Source organism: Oncorhynchus mykiss, chromosome 6 (assembly GCF_057628025.1).
Source record: "Oncorhynchus mykiss isolate SJ-2025 chromosome 6, ASM5762802v1, whole genome shotgun sequence".
In the NCBI taxonomy this organism is placed as follows: Eukaryota; Metazoa; Chordata; class Actinopteri; order Salmoniformes; family Salmonidae; genus Oncorhynchus; species Oncorhynchus mykiss.
Window position 1 is genome coordinate 28,437,124 of NC_143027.1, and position 20,564 is coordinate 28,457,687.

The 20,564-nt window shown below is 42.9% G+C and overlaps 2 protein-coding genes across 23 annotated transcripts in view; both read right to left on the bottom strand.

The window, feature by feature from the left end:
- LOC110525662 (vinexin) overlaps positions 1-5,777 on the bottom strand; it is a 60,855-nt gene extending 55,078 nt beyond the window's left edge. For 11 of the 22 annotated variants that reach the window (XR_016496599.1, XR_016496600.1, XR_016496597.1 and 8 more), the window contains exon 1: positions 5,629-5,777. The gene's annotated coding sequence lies outside the window, so the exon portion shown is untranslated. Of the gene's footprint in view, positions 1-902; positions 1,496-5,628 lie in introns of those variants that run through there. The other 11 variants (XR_016496601.1, XR_016496602.1, XR_016496598.1 and 8 more) reach the window with 4 other exon arrangements.
- A 9,988-nt stretch (positions 5,778-15,765) lies between these two features.
- On the bottom strand, positions 15,766-19,165 carry LOC110525663 (E3 ubiquitin-protein ligase NEURL3). Its single transcript, XM_021605995.3, has 4 exons — positions 19,033-19,165; positions 17,528-18,028; positions 16,723-16,908; positions 15,766-16,345 (listed from the first exon to the last, which is right to left on the bottom strand). The coding sequence occupies exons 1-4, from the start codon at positions 19,091-19,093 to the stop codon at positions 16,155-16,157; spliced, it is 939 nt and encodes a 312-aa protein (XP_021461670.3). The 5' UTR covers positions 19,094-19,165; the 3' UTR covers positions 15,766-16,154.
- Positions 19,166-20,564: the final 1,399 nt, after the last annotated feature.

The following is a 20,564-nucleotide window of genomic DNA, read 5'->3' on the forward strand; positions in this document are numbered from 1 at the left end:
TCAGCCCTTACACAACTACAAAAGAACAATCACAACCTTACACAGTGTAGGCAAATATGCCATCACAGGGCACACAAAAACAATCACACAGCAATATGGGTAGCTTTTTGTATATATGCAAAGCAGAGTGAGTATAGGCTGTGGTGATGGAGCAAGAGATCTCAGGAGAACTCAAAGAGGATCCGTGCAGGGTATAGAAATCATCCTGACATCCACAATAAGCCCCAAGATGAAGGGTGAACATGTCTGGAGCCAGAGGGCCAAGGAGCCCTGTGTTAAGGGCATTGTCCATGATAGGGATATCTATTTCCACACCGTTAATAAGGTAGCCCCCATGATTATAGCACAGTATACCCAAACCCATGGATAGAGCAGTGAGTAATGACCATAATAACACAGCCCCCTTCTCTCATTCACACCCTCTGTGTTCCTGTAATGTGGCAGGGTTGCATCAGAGCTGCCCTCTCCTCCACTCATTCACAAACCACAACTAAGACTGTTTCTCTAGGACAGTTCACAGCACAGACCTCATCACTGAGGGTAGCAGAATAAAATAGCCTTCTTCTGTCAGAATGAGACAGCCGTAACTTCAGGTACACTATACTGTACTGGATCTCGCTGTGACCATCCTCTCAGTTTGCTGAGTCTCTTTTTAAAAAAACACTGACAAATTCCTGGGAAGTCTGCTGCACTAATCCTGTGAAGCAAGCAGATAAGCCCGGAGCAGATAGGCAAACAGGCAGGTTACTCAACCCTTCAATAAAAACAGAGCAAAGCAGAACCTACCACAGCCCCATGATCACATAGTTAGTTATTGTGTAAAATATCTGGCTATGTTGACAAGAGTATCTAAAGTTATGTCATCCTACTTCCTCAGCATGGGAAAAGTTTAGGCTACTCACCTCTGATAAAGAATCCCAGGGAACACCACACCTCTCAAAGTTCTATCTTCTCCGTGATGCATGTAAGCCCAATATGTTGTGGGCAGTCCCACTCTACAACCTGCCTCTCCCTCTCCCTCTCCCTCTCTCTCTCTCTCTCTCTCCTACCTCCTCCTGTGAAGGACTTCCCGGTTGACAGGCATTGCCGTGGCAACCCCTGGACCCTGTTCAAAAGGCACCCTCCTCTTGGCTTGTCAGCGCGGGGCTTCATCGTAGTGATATTTCACACAGTGCAGGGTGAAGGCAAATAGTGAATCACCTCCACCTCCCCAATACCCCACACTGCCCCTCTCTCTATCACCCACTCTCTCTTTCTCTCCCATGACTCCCTCTCTTTTGTGCTGCTGCTTGTGTCTTTTCTGGGGGCACATACAGGCCAGGTCTCTTTCCAGTTAAAGAGAGACGGGAGTGAAGAGGAGGGGAGAAAAATAACTCTCTCAGTCCAGGAGGGTTCTCTGAGGGTCCCCTGACATCATTAGTCTTTGAGGTGGTCAACCCCCATGGATCGCACTGACACTGGACCCACCACTTGACTCACTCACTCAGACACAGACAGACAGATAGAGCTTGTCTTTCTCACATCCCCTGCCCTTCCCCAGATCATTTACATCCAGCTACAACCGCTTAGACTGAGGGGCACGATGACTAGAGAGAAACTATATGTGAGGGGAGGTGAATCCATTTGAATTTGCTTCAACCACTGCCAGCTGATATACAGAATAATCCAGACATTCTGTATTCAGATATCTAGATTGTCTTTCATAATATGTAGCCCTTGGAGCATACAGACCATAGAACAAGTACATGAGAGAATACAGTAAACGGAACTACACAGTGTTAAACTTACAAGCAGGGTGAAGCACATGCTCTCAAATTCCTCAGTTGTTCTCGCTACCATACATGGCAAATTAGAACTAGGTTTTCCAGGTTGTCTGCAGAGTTTGCCAATGGAGAGAAACAGGATACAAACCTGAGGATTTACATGCTGACATAACTGTTTCTGTCTCATATGTCTCAGGTACTGAGTTAGCCTTTACATGTTTCACATTGCAGGTGGTAGTACACTCACCTTTATTGCACTTTAACCTTTTAACCAGTCACACCAGCTAAAAAATAGACATTATTTGGTAAGCAGTGTGTGTGTGTGTGTGTGTGTGTGTGTGTGTGTGTGTGTGTGTGTGTGTGTGTGTGTGTGTGTAAGCCCCATGCCTCGGAGAGTTTGAGGTTGGAATAGAAGGAGTCAGCTCTTTTTGAATAATTCAGCGGTCTGGCTTGGGACAGTGTAACTCAGGCAAATACCAGGCAGTGTCCATTTACTGAGTCTGTACCACTGGTCCAGAGATTGTTTTTGCCAAAGGAAAATGTTGTTTTTCACCCCTAGAAGAAGGAACGCTTCTGGATAGTTTGTGCTGTAGTGGAAGAGGCTATAGGGCCCAGTTAGAGCAGTCAGGCAGGCACAGTCCCCCGCTGTGACCCAATCCTACACCCTGTCACTCTGTGGCTCAATGAGGTGCAAGAGGTGATTGCTGCTTTGGCCGAGGACCCAGCACCTCTCTCACAAACACACTCCCCCCTCCCTGTCTTCTTCTCTCCCATACACATTTCTCTTTCCATCACTGTCATTTTGTCTGTACCTCCCTCCAGTGATAAATATTATATTTGGAGGGATGGGAACTGTAGCCTGTTTTTTCCACTGTCCCGCCGAGTCCATAGTGTGGTATTTGTAACAGTGATGGGATTCTAATGAATCAACCTTAGCAACTCTCAGCTCTGTGCCAGAGTAGTAAATCCCTCCTAGCAACTTTCAACTTTCAAACACATTCAAACCCTGTTCTGTCTCTGTGGTATATTCCAATATGTTCCGTATGTTTCTATGAAGCAATCATACCCATTGCATGGGTCATTAAAATCCCATGCAACAACCAAAGACCATACCAAGTGAGGGAATACATCATGATATAAAGCTCTGTTACATAACAGTCAACTACCTAACTACCCAAATAACCTACTTTTCTACTGGTTGGGGAAAACATTTCCCAGTGAAGCACTAAACTATCTGAACATTCATCATGCATTTGGAAACAAACTGCCTATAAAACAAGCCATTTGGTTTCAATCAGGCAGTCAGATTTTTAGAGAGATTTAATAACTAAGAGTTTAATGTAACTAAATATTGTTTAACACTGAAAGACATCCAATAAAGTGAAAGAACTGTCAGTTCATCTGTTTTTCTTTCTTATGCCTACATCAGGGGGTTCCCAACCTAGGGGGGCGGGACCTTCCTTGAGAAAAATGTAATAATAATAATCATCATAATAATTCACAATGGTTTATACCGAGCTAAAGCGATGCATAATTCCACAATGCTTTAAGCTAGAAATTGCTGGAAGTGGTGTTGGAGGGCCAGTGGGAAGCACTCTTTCCTCGGGTTTAAAAAATATCCCAGTACCCCAGAGTAGTGATTGGGGACATTGCCCTGTGTAGGGTGCTGTCTTTTGGATGGGATGTTAAATGGGTGTCCTGACTCTCTGAGGTCATTAAAGGTCCCATGGCACTTATCGTAAGAGTAGGGGTGTTAACCCTGGTGTCCTGACTAAATTCCCAATCTGACCCTAAAACCATCACGGTCACCTAATAATCCTCAGTTTACAATTGGCTCATTCATCCCCCTCCTCTCCCCTGTAACTATTCCCCAGGCTGTTGCTGCAAATGAGAACGTGTTCTCAATCAACTTACCTGGTAAAATAATGGATAAATAAAATTTAAAAAGCTGTAAAATGCCAGAGAAAGACACAGCTCTGATGCACTTGGAAATATAATTTAAGAAGCTGAGCTATGAGCTAAATTTGAGGAGTAAAATAAATGCTTTGACTCTTGAGAAGTAATCTTATATAATGTGTGACTCTGTCACTATCAATTGATCTAATCACTTTCTATAAAAGAGGATATGTATAATTAAATTGAAGGTTCATATAAATTATTATAATAAAATATATTTGGTAGCAGAATATTATTTGGAGAAATTGGGTCTGAACTTGAATTTCCTTGTCCATTATTATTAAAATATGTTTTTTATTTATTTTACCAGGCAAGTCAGTTAAGAATAAATTCTTATTTTCAATGACGGCCTAGGAACAGTGGGTTAACTGCCTGTTCAGCTTGTCAGCTCGGGGGTTTGAACTTGCAACCTTCCAATTACTAGTCCAATGCTCTAACCACTAGGCACTGCCACTAGGCTACCCTGCCGCCCCATGAATCTTGTTAAACTACATAGAATTGCAGGAAATTAGCTATAAAACAACAACATTTTATAGGTCCCTCAAATTAAACCAAATCAAGCTTGTGGTGTTTTTAATATAGGCTAACTCAGTAAGCAATAATAAAAAGGCGGGCCTTGGGGAAAAAAGGCTCGGAACCCCTGGCCTACATGATCATCACCGTCACCCATACAGCCAGATATACACAGTGACAGTGTTGTTAAAATGCCTTTCAGAAGGACACAACAGCACCATAGGGGTTGTGTGTTGCTTTGCATGTAAACAACAGTCTGGTCAGCGGTCGGTGCATCCCACAACCGTATGAGCCATGCAGACTGATGATGAAGCCAACCATTCCCATGCATTCCTCTGCCTATATTATACTCTACTCTGGGGGAATGCTTGTCTCCTCTGGTATGGGAGGTAAGCTATGATAAGAACCCTCTCTCTTTCAGCACCAGAGCTCACAGCCCTCATGCACACTGAGTATCAGAGTAGACGAATGGACACATGAAGATATGCATGTCGTGGTTGTTGGCCCAAAGAGGAAATCCATTTGGAGCTCTCAAGGTTAGCTACTTCCAGTATAAAGAGCCCAGCTAAACAAAGACAACAGGGACCACAAACATAGAAGTGGACATTATGGTTTAAAATACAGATGTGGGATCTTAATTTGAGCCAGTTTGCTACAGCAGTAAGGTAATCCTGCAGCAACAGGAAATGTGAATTATTATGTGGATTATAATTAGTGGACATTTTTGTAAGGGTTGATACATTTTTCTCAGCAACAAAAGAGAGATCAAATGAAGATCCTACTGTACTTCTGTTCTTGAAAAGCCCTTAGATGGGTTAAGTTCCCTTTACGTTTGGTAATAAATGTATCATGACAAAACACTGATGTGTTGAACGAATGAACATGTTAATGTATACAGTATGTACAAATGAACATGTTAATGTATACAGTATGTACAAATGAACATGTTAATGTATACAGTATGTACAAATGAACATGCACAGTATAACCAGAGGAGCAGTACTGAAGTGGTTACATTCAGCATAGCTCTCAGCCCAAAACAACAGCCACAACATCAGAAACCTGTCTTTCCGTGGAGGAGGTCTGATTCCTATCTGCTCAACCAAAGACAGATAGCTCCTTCCTAAGACAATGTTAGAACCCTACAATTCGGCTGCAACTCAACTGTTGCACAACAATGTTCAGAAAGAAAAGTAATTGACACGCATGGAGAACTAAAGATAAACACAGTTCCATTTCCCACAGTTCAAGTGTATAATCCGGTCATTACGCTCCCCATCTCTTCAGCCCTCTAGGTGATAGAGCCAGAGCGAGCGGGAGACTCTGACAACATGAACTGTTTGTGTTTTAGTCTTGGCGTGGAGCAGCAGAGACAGACAGAGAGAGTCGTACTTACAGATCAGTGCAGCGCAGGCCGAGTAGAGAGGTCTTCTTGGTATAGTACAGAGGGAGAGAGAAAGAGAAGGAGGGAGGGAGAGAACCACTGCTGCTGGCCAACAGGGTGTCTTTTATCTTCTGCGAGTGACTCAGCTTGTGTGTGTGTGTGTTTTGTGTGTGTGCAACACCCCTCACTCCACTCTACAGCTCATCAGGGACTCTGTAATAGTTTCCATCTGCAGCTGGAAATAATAGAAATTCCCATGCAGGCACAGCCTCAGTGGAACCACACTTTTGTTTTTCATGAGCAGGAACAGAGGAGGCCATTTTCACATCAACCTAAATATACAGACTTGTGTTTGAGATCAATCCAGTAGTAGTGTGGTGCTCCATTCAGAGTCCGAGGCCTATTTGAGAGAAAGATATGCAGATTTTCTAAACTAAACTGTAAAAAAAGGCCCTTCCTTCCAGCCAATCAGGGTGCTTGATTATCTGGTTGGCCATGAATCAAGTGCACAAGCGCACCATACCACTTAGAATCTTCCAGAATTTACTTACTAAACGGCCATATAGCACAATCTTTTGCTGTAATAGTAACATGCACATAATGATAAATCCAACCATGCAATGATTAACTGCCAATTCTGTACTTAGGAGATGGCATGCATTAGTTACACAGGTATGAAGTTATATGTAACAAGATAACTAACACTAGCAAGGTTTCAGTAGCATGCATTAATCATAAACAACCCCCAACAATATAAAGCGCCTATTAGAATAAACACTTAAAGCTTGGTTGCAAACCAAACTTGTGTCTTCTTCTGTTCAAGCCGATTCTAAATTTCATTTTGGATTGGAGATGTTTAATATGAGTCTGGAAGGAGAGTTTACAGTCTAGCCAGACACCTAGGTATTTGTAGTTGTCCACATATTCTAAGTTAGAACCGTCCAGAGTAGTGATGCTAGTCGGGTGGGCGGGTGTGGCTAGCAATCAGTTGAAGAGCATGCATTTAGTTTTACTAGTGTTTAAGATCAGTTGGAGACCACGGAAGGAGTGTTGTACGGCATTGAAGCTCGATTGGAGGTTTATTAACACAGTGTCCAAAGAAGGGCCAGATGTATACAGAATGGTGTCGTCTGCATAGAGGTGGATCAAGGAATCACCCTCAGCAAGAGCAACATCTAGAAAGAGAGAGTCTAAATGTCCAAGAGCAACATTTAGAAAGAGAGGGTCCAGATTGTCTAGCAAAGCTGATTTGTACGGGTCCAGGTTTTGCAGCTCTTTCAGAACATCTTCTATCTGGATTTGGGAGAAGGAGAAGCTGGGGAGGTTTGTGCAGGTAGCTGCAGGGCAAGTAGTTGCAGAGGATGCAGAGCAGTTGGCCGGGGTTCGGGTAGCCAGGAGGAAAGCAGCCATAGAGAAATGCTTGTTGCAATTCTCTACTAACGTGGATTTAACGGTGCTGACAGTGTTTCCTAGCCTTAGTGCATTGAGCAGCTGTGAGGAGGTTCTCTTATTCTCCATGGATTTTACATTGTCCCAAAACTTTTTGGAGTTCGAGCTACAAGATGCAAATTTCTGTTTGAAAAACTAGCCTTTGCTTTCCTAACTGACCGTGTGTATTGGTTTCTGACTTCCCTGAAAAGTTGCATATCGCGGGGACTATTCGATGCTAGTGCAGTCCGCCACAGGATGTTTTTGTGCTGGTCAAGGACAGTCAGGTCTGGAGTGAAGGGCTATATCTATTCTTCTACATTTTTTGAAAGAGGCATTCTTATTTAAGATGGTGAGGAAAGCACTATTAAAAAACAACCAGGCGTCCTCTACTGACGGGATGAGGGCAATATCCTTCCAGAATACCTGGGCCAGGTCGATTAGAAAGGCCAGCTCGCAGAAGTGTTTTAGGGGCCATTTGACAGTGATGAGGGGTGGTCGTTTCACCGCTAGCAGGTGCAGGCAATGAGGCAGTGATTGCTGAGAACCTGATTGAAACCAGCAGAGGTATATTTGGAGGGCAAGTTGGTCAGGATAATATCTATAAGAGATTGAAATATATTGAAATATATACAAAGACAGACGAAAAAACACAAATTTACACAGGAGAACAACAAACAATGTCTACACTGCTACACCTACCTTGTCACAACACAACTGATTGGCTCAAACTCATTAAAGAAGGAAATAAATTCCACAAATTAACTTTTAACAAGACACACCTGTTAATTGAAATGCATTCCACCTCATGAAGTTGGTTGAGAGAACGCCAAGAGTGTGAAAAGCTGTCATGAAGGCAAAGGGTGGCTACTTTGAAGAATCTCAAATCTAAAATATATTTTGATTTCTCTAACACTCTTTTGGTTACTACATGATTCCATATGTGTTATTTCATAGTTTTGATGTCTTCTACAATGTAGAAAATAGTAAAAAATAAAGAAAAATCATGGAATGAGTAGGTGTGTCCAAACATTTGACTGGTATTGGCGATCTAAATAAAATTAAAAATTAAAGATCCGTTGGCGGAACTCCAAGAGCAAACTTACAATGTAATCGGGCTTAAAAGTCCTCTGAAGTTTTTAATTTTCACCTCAAAATCTCCAACCTGAATCTCAGCATATACTGCAGAGTTTAGTTTCTATTTTTTTCTTCTCTTTCAATAGTGGATTCAGTTAGCATAACATCTATTGATGATTGCTTGGTCTGTGCGTGTTCTATGAATCAATTTAGCTTACCTTGTATGATTCATAATCATGTTTTATGTTGGATGTGCCCTCACAATTATTATAATTGTTATTTGTCCAATGATTCATTCTTTCTTAAGGGTATTTTTAAGGAGTGGTGGCAGTCCCACTCCTTTTGTTGAAGAGATAGAACAGTGGTGGATAGGGGGAGAGGGAGGGGGAGTCAAAGGGACAGTGGGCCGGATTCGAACCCATGCCGACTGAGGCCACTAATATCGAACCCATGCCGACTGAGGCCACTAATAATTTATTCTGCCTATTTCTTGCTTTGAACGTAATAAAACAATTGATCTAAAAAAAAAAGATTTTCCAGAACAAAAAATACATCCAAGCCCTACAAATATGTCAATTTATTATATTCCACAAAATAACTCACACGAGAGGCGCTGTAGCCTGCACATAGCCTACAGAGGCTACTTGAACTGGCGCCCAGTGGACCTGTAATCTCATGGGCTTTACACTCTTCACGCTAAACTATGCAAACGCAATGATGGAGCGTCTCTCTGTTTGTTTATGTTTCCTTCATTTATAGAACCACAAGTCCATTCTAAATAACTGAAGAGAGAGAGAGTGTGTGTGTGTGTGTGTGTGTGTGTGTTAAAGTCCCCACAAGGACAGTAAAACAAGGAAAACATTTCCCACGTCCCCATGGGGACAAAGGCTATGTTAAATTTAGGGGTTAGGGTTAGAATTAGGGTAAGGGGTTAGTAGTTAGGTTTAGGATTAGGATTAGGAGTTAGGTTTAGGGTTTGGGTTAGGGTTAGGGATATAGGAAGGGGAAGGGTTAGAGGTTAGGGAAAATAGTATTTTGAATGGAAAGTAAGTTTAGGTCTCCACGAGGATAGAAGAACAAAATGTGTGTGTGTGTTAATACTATGTGTGGTGGTGACAACGATAAATTAAAGTCCTGGACTGAGAAGCATCCATACTGTTCTTGACGAACAGAATATAGTGAGTCAGAACCTTAACGATCAGTACTAAGCACATACTGGGTGAGGGCTCAAAAGCCAACCGCTCAAATGAGCTCCAGCTAGCCTTTTTTTCATAAACATTGAGTCACAAGGTTGGTTGATACAGAGCAATACATACACGGCTAGGGTTGCACTCCACACAAATACACAAATTCAAAATCCAGACCTGGGCTCACTCTAACAGACTTAGTCACACACTCACATACACACATGCCCACAGCTGGAGGAGAGGAATCAGTGTTTCCACAGTCTGCTCCAAGAGCAGCCATGCCCATGTTGCAAAGGCAGCCTCACTTGCCCACCCAGTTTGGAAATGAGTGTGTGGCAGAGGAAACTACTATAGCATGTAGATTGCAGTGGGCACATTGGTAAATGCTTTTAATTCTAGAGTATCAATAATGCTGTAGAACAATTAACACATTCAGGTACACAGTAAGGGGTGTCATGCACCCATTATTTTAGAGAAGGCACGAAGAACATGGGGGGTGCAGCTTTTTGCAGATTTTACCTGCATTCTAGAGCCATAATCATTATGCCTAGTTTGCTGGGAAAAAAAAAAACAACCAGGCGTCCTCTACTGACGGGATGAGGGCAATATCCTTCCAGAATATCCGGGCCAGGTCGATTAGAAAGGCCAGCTCTCAGAAGTGTTTTAGGGGCCATTTGACAGTGATGAGGGGTGGTCGTTTCACCGCTAGCAGGTGCAGGCAATGAGGCAGTGATTGCTGAGAACCTGATTGAAACCAGAAGAGGTATATTTGGTATATTTATATTCATCTTCAGTTTAGAATGCAATTAGTTTAATCAGCTGTGTTTGCTGGGAATGGGGATACTCTTTGCCTGGTCCAGTCGGTGTGGCCCCTCTGCAAAATACAGCTGACAGATCTTTTTATAAATAATGATGATAAAACATTGGCTTAAAACTGTATTTTAGTAATTAATTCAACATCAAAACGTTTTTTAAACAGAACAAATCTGAGGTGGCACGTGCCCTTGTGCCCCCTATGGGCATGATAAGTTATTGCTCTTGTGTCTGTCCACAGAGTTTCCTTAGTTCTGTTAGTTTTCCTGTCAACCTAGTTGAGTAGCCACTGGTTCTTCTGTCGTTCCCAGTGTCTGACTCAGTCTTCAGATATTCCTCAGGCCTATCGGACTGGTGAATTCTTCCTTTCTCTGACTCTTTCTCTGTCTTGACTGCACCCAACTCTGGTCTGCCATCCAAGATAAATATTGAACAGCTTGTGAGATCAACAACCAAAGGTCACATCCCTCTCTGTTCTCCTCTCTCCACCTCATCTCCTCATCAGAGAAAGCCCACGGTTCCAGACTTTCATCATCATGGCACATGACCATCACCCGAGTCACACTAACAATACTTTAAAAAGGTCTATGAGATATTTAGTGGGTTATGGCATTGGCATCAATGTGGCTCCAGTCACGTCACTGGTTGTGGCTTTGTTCGATTGTTAAACTCATGGGTTTGTGAGCTACCTCTTCAATTTAGAAGTTCTCACATATTGAAAATTGTAAGTTATTTAACATCATGTTGTTCTAAAAATGACAAATCATTGACTCACCTTGAACACCTCCCTGTATTTTAAGTCTCCTGCCATGTGGGCATTTGTAGGAATAAATCAACATTCATGATTGGGCACTGGTGGATGTTGACTTGTGGTCTTCATTAACACTGCTTAACGGTCATTTAATTAACCCAAAATCATTTCTAACATGTTGCCTAAAGTAGAAATTAGGGTTAGATAAGGGCACTGAGGTCTGTTACACACAAGGGAGACAGGGTGCACGGGCACATAGGGACATAGGGCCAACTCATTTTATAAACCACTAGTTAAAAGAACATTTCTACAAGCTGTTAAGAGTTCATGGGTGGTGATCCTACAGAAAGATCCAAACTCTGACCCGACTCCATAAAGAGTTCTCTGTAGTGTTTACAAAGGGCCACTAGATGGCATCCTATGGACACAGGTGGTCCAAATGCATGCAGCTCATATTGTACTCATTCAGGAGCTGTGGAAATAAAGTCCAATATAAGAACTTTTTTGCTGGGAGAAGAGACCACACAGAATCAAAATCTGTAAATATCTAGACCCTTAAAGATGCACAATGCAGAAATCGCTCCGCCATATCCTGGTTGCTAAAATTCTATAACAGTTTGACTAATTTCGGTTTATGTGACAAAACAATCAAGTATCGTGTAGAGTCAATGTACAATCTAAACCGCTATGAAATACTTTTTCCATAACCAAAAATATTGTATTTTCAGCTGTTTGAAGCTGAAACTGAAGAATGGGAAGTATAGAAACATAGAACAGATCTACCGCTTCTTAGACTTGCTTTCAATGAGAAAGAAATGGATGCTATAGATATGTCAATGTGAATTTAGTTAGTTGCCCAAGAAGTTACATATCGCAGCCTTAAAGAAACAGATCATAAATATGACTAAATCAACAAGTCTTATAATTCATAAAGTTATGTGCTAATATGAAAAAAATCAATTGCATTAAGGGAACGGTAGTAAATGCTCCCATATATTTGGAGAAAAAAAACACATTCAAAGATCTTAAAGTATCATGCAAATAAAACAGGTACAAACTAAAGGTAAAAGAAAAGTGTAAGTGCGAAGATAGGCAAATGAAGTGCTATGGAAGCCTCCCTCATAAAGTATCAGACAAATAAAAGGAACACACACTAAAGATCCAATAAAATAATTTATGAATAAATAATGATTAAGTTTAGGGTTGAGCTGGAGTGTGGACATGTAGCTAGGGTTAGGGTTGTGGTTAGTGTTGTGGTTAGGGTTGAGCTGGAGTGTGGACATGTAGCTAGGGTTAGGGTTATGGTTAGGGTTGAGCTGGAGTGTGGACATGTAGCCAGGGTTAGGGTTGTGGTTAGGTTTGAGCTGGAGTGTGGACATGAAGCTAGGGTTAGGGTTGTGGTTAGGGTTGAGCTGGAGTGTGGACATGAAGCTAGGGTTAGGGTTATGGTTAGGGTTGAGCTGGAGTGTGGACATGTAGCCAGGGTTAGGGTTGTGGTTAGGGTTGAGCTGGAGTGTGGACATGTAGCCAGGGTTAGGGTTGTGGTTAGGGTTGAGCTGGAGTGTGGACATGAAGCTAGGGTTAGTGTTGTGGTTAGGGTTGTGGTTAGGGTTGAGCTGGAGTGTGGACGTGTAGCTAGGGTTAGGGTTGTGGTTAGGGTTGAGCTGGAGTGTGGACATGAAGCTAGGGTTAGGGTTGTGGTTAGGGTTGAGCTGGAGTGTGGACATGTAGCTAGGGTTAGGGTTGTGGTTAGGGTTGAGCTGGAGTGTGGACATGTAGCTAGGGTTAGGGTTGTGGTTAGGGTTGAGCTTGAGTGTGGACATGTAGCGAGGGTTAGGGTTGTGGTTAGGGTTGAGCTGGAGTGTGGACATGAAGCTAGGGTTAGTGTTGTGGTTAGGGTTGAGCTGGAGTGTGGACATGTAGCTAGGGTTAGGGTTGTGGTTAGGGTTGAGCTGGAGTGTGGACATGAACTAGGGTTAGGGTTGTGGTTAGGGTTGAGCTGGAGTGTGGACATGAACTAGGGTTAGGGTTGTGGTTAGGGTTGAGCTGGAGTGTGGACATGAACTAGGGTTAGGGTTTTGGTTAGGGTTGTGGTTAGGGTTGAGCTGGAGTGTGGACATGAACTAGGGTTAGGGTTGTGGTTAGGGTTGAGCTGGAGTGTGGACATGTAGCCAGGGTTAGGGTTGTGGTTAGGGTTGAGCTGGAGTGTGGACATGTAGCTAGGGTTAGGGTTGTGGTTAGTGTTGTGGTTAGGGTTGAGCCTGGATGTGGACATGTAGCTAGGGTTAGGGTTGTGGTTAGGGTTGAGCTGGAGTGTGGACATGAAGCTAGGGTTAGGGTTGTGGTTAGGGTTGAGCTGGAGTGTGGACATGTAGCTAGGGTTAGGGTTGTGGTTAGGGTTGAGCTGGAGTGTGGACATGTAGCTAGGGTTAGGGTTGTGGTTAGGGTTGAGCTTGAGTGTGGACATGTAGCGAGGGTTAGGGTTGTGGTTAGGGTTGAGCTGGAGTGTGGACATGAAGCTAGGGTTAGTGTTGTGGTTAGGGTTGAGCTGGAGTGTGGACATGTAGCTAGGGTTAGGGTTGTGGTTAGGGTTGAGCTGGAGTGTGGACATGTAGCTAGGGTTAGGGTTGTGGTTAGGGTTGAGCTGGAGTGTGGACATGAACTAGGGTTAGGGTTGTGGTTAGGGTTGAGCTGGAGTGTGGACATGAACTAGGGTTAGGGTTGTGGTTAGGGTTGAGCTGGAGTGTGGACATGAACTAGGGTTAGAGTTGTGGTTAGGGTTGTGGTTAGGGTTGAGCTGGAGTGTGGACATGAACTAGGGTTAGGGTTGTGGTTAGGGTTGAGCCTGGATGTGGACATGAACTAGGGTTAGGGTTGTGGTTAGGGTTGAGCTGGAGTGTGGACATGAACTAGGACTAGGGTTGTGGTTAGGGTTGAGCTGGAGTGTGGACATGAACTAGGGTTAGTGTTGTGGTTAGGGTTGAGCTGGAGTGTGGACATGTAGCTAGGGTTAGGGTTGTGGTTAGGGTTGAGCTGGAGTGTGGACATGAACTAGGACTAGGGTTGTGGTTAGGGTTGAGCTGGAGTGTGGACATGAACTAGGACTAGGGTTGTGGTTAGGGTTGAGCTGGAGTGTGGACATGAACTAGGGTTAGTGTTGTGGTTAGGGTTGAGCTGGAGTGTGGACATGTAGCTAGGGTTAGGGTTGTGGTTAGGGTTGAGCTGGAGTGTGGACATGAAGCTAGGGTTAGGGTTGTGGTTAGGGTTGAGCTGGAGTGTGGACGTGAAGCTAGGGTTAGGGTTGTGGTTAGGGTTGAGCTGGAGTGTGGACATGTAGCTAGGATTAGTGTTGTGGTTAGGGTTGAGCTGGAGTGTGGACATGTAGCTAGGGTTAGGGTTGTGGTTAGGGTTGAGCTGGAGTGTGGACATGTAGCTAGGGTTAGGGTTGTGGTTAGGGTTGAGCTGGAGTGTGGACATGAACTAGGGTTAGGGTTGTGGTTAGGGTTGAGCTGGAGTGTGGACATGAACTAGGGTTAGGGTTGTGGTTAGGGTTGAGCTGGAGTGTGGACATGAACTAGGGTTAGAGTTGTGGTTAGGGTTGTGGTTAGGGTTGAGCTGGAGTGTGGACATGAACTAGGGTTAGGGTTGTGGTTAGGGTTGAGCCTGGATGTGGACATGAACTAGGGTTAGGGTTGTGGTTAGGGTTGAGCTGGAGTGTGGAGATGAACTAGGACTAGGGTTGTGGTTAGGGTTGAGCTGGAGTGTGGACATGAACTAGGACTAGGGTTGTGGTTAGGGTTGAGCTGGAGTGTGGACATGAACTAGGACTAGGGTTGTGGTTAGGGTTGAGCTGGAGTGTGGACATGAACTAGGGTTAGTGTTGTGGTTAGGGTTGAGCCTGGATGTGGACATGTAGCTAGGGTTAGGGTTGTGGTTAGGGTTGAGCTGGAGTGTGGACATGAAGCTAGGGTTAGGGTTGTGGTTAGGGTTGAGCTGGAGTGTGGACGTGAAGCTAGGGTTAGGGTTGTGGTTAGGGTTGAGCTGGAGTGTGGACATGTAGCCAGGGTTAGGGTTGTGGTTAGGGTTGAGCTGGAGTGTGGACATGAACTAGGGTTAGGGTTGTGGTTAGGGTTGAGCTGGAGTGTGGACATGAACTAGGACTAGGGTTGTGGTTAGGGTTGAGCTGGATTGTGGACATGAACCAGGGTTAGTGTTGTGGTTAGGGTTGAGCCTGGATGTGGACATGAACTAGGGTCAGGGTTGTGGTTCGGGTTGTGGTTAGGGTTGAGCTGGATTTGGACATGAACTAGGGTTAGGGTTGTGGTTAGGGTTGAGCCTTGATGTGGACATGAACTAGGGTTAGGGTTGTGGTTCAGGTTGTGGTTAGGGTTGAGCCTGGATGTGGACATGAACTAGGGTTAGGGTTGTGGTTAGGGTTGTGGCTAGAGTTGTGGTTAGGGTTGTGGTTAGTGTTGTGGTTAGGGTTGTGGCTAGAGTTGTGGTTAGGGTTGAGCCTGGATGTGGACATGTTCCTAGGGTTAGGGTTAGGGTTAGGGTTGTGGTTAGGGTTGAGCCTGGATGTGGACATGAACTAGAACTAGGGTTAGGGTTAGTGTTGTGGTTAGGGTTGAGCCTGGATGTGGACATGAACTAGGACTAGGGTTAGGGTTAGTGTTGTGGTTAGGGTTGAGCCTCGATGTGGACATGAACTAGGACTAGGTTATTCAAAAGCGTACGGCCCTAAACAGAGACCGAAAATATGTTGACATGCAGATAATCAGTAACTCTGTGTTATTAAATGTCTTTGTAATTACATTTTATAATGAGAAATATGTAACATGGTGAGCAGCATTAATATTACTTCACGAAGTGAGCAGTCCACACTAGGCCCAGTAGCAGTTATGTTCATGGATTTTATTACACATATAAAAACACATATATATTTCTACAACAGACAACATGTCTTAAATAACAGATACAAAAAGTAGACAGTATGGGTAAAAGTCAGCGATTGATATATGGTCCTAAAACAGTTATATATCAAACAGAATAGTTATCAGCACAGGAAGTCACTCTTATAGTAATAGACCACAGTCAAGTAAAGTACATGTACAAAAAAATATAGCTTTGCACATTCAAGTCTTTTTGTGCAATTTATGCCAATAGCAGCATATCTGGCAGGTCACATTCATTATCTTTTCAGTAGATTGTGCATTTTCATTTCTTCCTCTTCTCAGTCTTATTTTGGTTGTACCTCAACAGCATTTGATCATATCATCATATCAGTTTGTCATGTGATGGTCTGTGCCTGGTGGTGTTAAGTTCTTGATGTTCTGGCGACACAGAGGGCAGGTTCCAAACTCTTGGATCACTCTGGTGGCACACTGGAGACACAGGCACTGGTGGCCACACCGCAGGCTGATACAGGCCTTCTGGCTCATACACACTGCGCAGTCCTCTACACTCTCACAGTCTGCAATCAGAACAGATGCGCTCAGTTACATGACCTGTAAGGTCAAGTGGGACTCGGCTCGGCACGGCTTTGAAGTTAGGGTGGTTGGTGGTGTGGTGTCCAGAAGGCTGCTCTCTCCTGTGTGAGGCTAACATGTACTGTAGCTACAGTATGTCCTTGAAGCAGCATGGCTTAGATGTTTCAATAAATGTTTAGCCACACAATAGTACATGTGTGTAAAATGTTAGCCTTGGAAAAATGTTTGGTTTGAAATAGTATTGAACATTATTATTTTAAGAATAGCTAGATGAGTTATCAAGCAATTACATTCACATGAAGGATATTTTTCATTTAAAAGTTCTAAAACAAGATAGAGTTTGTTGTATCATGAGGCTTACTTGATGTCTGCTTATTGGCTGGACATGGAAGAGGATATCTGTCATGGCTGTCATCACACATTTGCTTCACATTCACATATTTGTCTACGTTGAGCGAGGCATGTCTCTGATGAGCAGAACAGGAGGAATGCCGTTGAGGAGCAGGACAGGATTTTCGATTACACAAAAAGTATTTCTTCTCCGAACCTACAAGAGATAACCAGATATGTAGTTAGCCCCTGACAGTTGGACATCAGTAGCACCTTCCTTCAATCAATCACCAAAAGTGCCATCTTTGGCCTCATGGGGGGAATGATATTAATAGTTTTCATAATTTCATAATTAGTAAAGATTATTATTAAAAACCTGACAAAAATCCAGTGTTTAAATACATAACATGTAATTGATGAGATTGGAACCGGGTGTGAAGGAAGACAAGACAAAACCAACGGAAAATGAAAAATGGATCAGTGATGGCTAGAAGGTCGGTGACGTTGACCGCCGAACACCGCCCGAACAAGGAGAGGGACCGACTTCGGCAGAAGTCGTGACAGTGACGTATGTATAGCATAATATTGGGATGCAAACTGAAAATGTAACATTTTAACTCTATATCTGACATGGTACGTGTCTTATTTTTTTAAGCCCATAACCATGTGTGTGAGCTGTATACTTTTGTTTCAAAGAAGATTTGTTTAAGACTACCAAGAATCACTCTGTGTGACAATGATTTAGCCCACTGCAGTAAAAAGTTAAACTAATAGATCAAATGAGAAGGACAGACAGACTGTTCATTCATACATGTTCCACTGATTTCTGAACTTACCCAGTAAGAGCACAGAGCAGGTCTGCCCATACACATCAATCATGGCCCACAGGGGCCAGCTGAGGTCTACTCCCTCCAGCAGTTTGTGTTGTCGGCCGTTGGCATTCCTGAAATACAATGTACCGCCATAGGAGACCCAGAACTCCAGCTCTGAGCCTGCAAGGCAGCACATCTCAGGCACAGGAGCGGCCCAGTGTCCAGGGGTGTCTGTGAGGTCTGGGATGGCCATGGAGGGCAAGTCTCTGGCAATTGGAGGTACAGTGGTGAAGCCTATACGCATGGCTCCACACCAGTTCAGCCCACACCGCTCCACTCGCAGACACACCCTCTCCTGGGGCTGTACTGGGCGGCTGCTGAACACCAGGCCATGTCTGAAGGTGTCCCCAGTCCTGTCTGCCCGTCTAGCTCCCTGGCTCAGGCTTACCAAAGCCCCCACCGCCTCCCTATGGAAGGTCAAGGGGCCCAGGCAGCGGGGTCCACAAACGTGTGCTGGCTCAGGCTCTAAAGAAGATTTGAAAAGGGGAAGTAGGGCTAATCATTTGAATGCTACAGTACCTCAGTCAGGGATGAAAAAGATAGCTGTTGTTGACAGACATAATGATTAAAATGATCAAAACAACATAGAAATGAATATCTGAATGTGACTGAGATTGAAACTGCTTTACTGCTTTATGGAATTGATTCTATGCAAGCCAACAAAGTTGATTGCCTCGGTATAGGAAAGGCTTTTGTCAAATAATCTTAAATGACAGCAATTCTCATTCACTGATCAATACAAATACTGAATGTTACTTGCAAAAGAGGAGATGAGATTATATTAGTGTTATTATTATTTTAGTTTTGCATTAACAATGCCAGCAAGAAAGGCGGTTACACTATGTTGATAGATACATTTTAAGGAAGAGTCTTGTTTACATCACATTCCTGTTTACAGTGCCCTAAACAATTATCTGATTTGTCTTACATTAAATTGTATCTCCCCATTAACCTGTCCTAAACTTGTGTCTCAAATTAAATCATTCATTCACATGAATAATAATTTAGCCCCCTCTCACCCTGGACCAGAGAAGCCTCTGGATAGCAGAGTTCTTGTCACTAGTAAATCTAATTCCTAGTCTCGCCATAATAACACTTTTAAAAAAGAAAACAGAGTATATGGCTGGTTGCCAGAAAATCTCTTATTCAATTGTATATCGTAAATGACAGGTTGTTCTTCCTCGAGGATCTGCCACATCCATGGGTAACTGCCATGCATAGTATGTCAGTGTTGTGAATGACAAGCTTTACTGTTATCTGTGCCTACCAGAATCCCTTGATGTAAATGTGCATGATTCATTGAAGGAAAAATATTGTAACTTTTGTAGATATAAAGATCCACTTTACATAAGACCATTATAATATAAGTGGTTGGTCTACATCTATGAAAATATACTAGAAGTAGACTTTCCTCATATTACAATTACAACACAGTTGTCATCATTCATCAATAAAGAGACGATCCTTACCAAGGCTTCTGCTGACCATCTGATACATGTTGCTCTTCGTATCCTCTGTAATGTAATGCATAGCCACATAGTACACCTACAGTAGTTTGAGTAGTTCTGAGGTGGTGGGAGTGTTCACAGGCTTTATACTCCTCTGTCTGCCCACGTGCCTGTAGTTTATACACAAAAGATTTCTCATCACAAGGAAAGGAAATGGGAGGGCTAAGGGGCAGGACAGTACTTTGGAAAAGTACCTACATTCTAACAGAAGAGACCATGTTTTCATTTGTTTTATCTAACACCATTTTCTGTTTCATCCAACACTTTGGGATCTTTGAAAACAGTAACATTTGTATATTTTTAAAGCATGATCAAACTAAACTGTGGGAAATCAACCAGTGGTTTCACTGTCATTTTACATTACTCAAGTTATGAATAAACCAGGTTCTTTAAGTAGGTATATATAATGTGAAAATAATTACTGCTAAACCAGAAATTACATTATTCTTTCAACAATAAGGAATTCCCCCATGTTCAATGACTACACATGTAAAGCAGGTAGCTACAGCCTACAATGCAAACAACAGAATGTTGTGTGCCTGGAGAATATTCCACATACAGTACCTGGTTCACATACTGTAGGGGAGAAGAAATGATCAGGAGTTGGAATTTCCATTATTAACAGAGCAATACAATTATATAGGTGACAGGTGAATAATGTTGTCTTCTTCTGGGGTTTTGTTTATCTATATTGGATCATTTCTTTGTTCAGGTCCTGTGAAAAGTGAAGTTGTGTATAACACTTTTCTTTCAAACCTTTTTTTAATCCAAGAATTGTAGGTTCCACTTTCTAACCATCGCTATACGCACCACATCTTTTTTTCACGGGGAGAGGATAATTTATAACAGTAACAAAAGAGGTAGCCACCTAAAAAGTATATATAATCTTACCTACCTCGTGAGTTACTGAGAATAAGTTGGGGTTTTCCATTTCAAACGTCTAAAAAATAACTACAAAACTCCGTGGAAATTCTACATATGAACCTTTGCATCAGCTCAAACATCCATGATTGACTCAGTGAGCTGGTAATATGACAAAGTAGTCTCTATTGGGCCAGGGCCAGGGCGAGGTATCTCACAGGGGACTTGACATGGTGGCAGTGAGTTGACCACATTGCAAAATAGGCTAATGGCATCACTTACCTCTCAACTCTACCTCATTTCAAATGGTTGTTTTTGAGATTATCTTGAAAATGTGAAAATGTAACTCACAAAGCCTATGTCATTCCAACCTGGACTCATGGGTAGATGTAACATAGTAAATCTAAATCTGTCTCCCTCCATTTTGTATGATATGTTACGTTTATCATGTTATGTATTAATTTGTGGATGTCCATCATCCATTTCATATGATATGTTATGAATTGCAATTTGTATGATATCTTATGATTTGCAATTCATACAATATGTTACTTATTTGCAATACGTATGATATTTGAGGAATTCCAATTTGTTGTGGCTAACGTTAGCTAGATGGCTAAAGTTAGCTAGGC

Excerpts from the sequence above, each read along its gene's own strand:
- LOC110525663 (XM_021605995.3), bottom strand. The coding sequence starts at position 19,093 with ATGCATTACATTACAGAGGATACGAAGAGCAACATGTATCAGATGGTC. Across the intron at positions 18,029-19,032 it reads GATGGTCAGCAGAAGCCTTG|AGCCTGAGCCAGCACACGTT; the intron begins GTAAGGATCGTC and ends AATCTTCTTTAG. Across the intron at positions 16,909-17,527 it reads CTGCTCTGTGCTCTTACTGG|GTTCGGAGAAGAAATACTTT; the intron begins GTAAGTTCAGAA and ends TATCTCTTGTAG.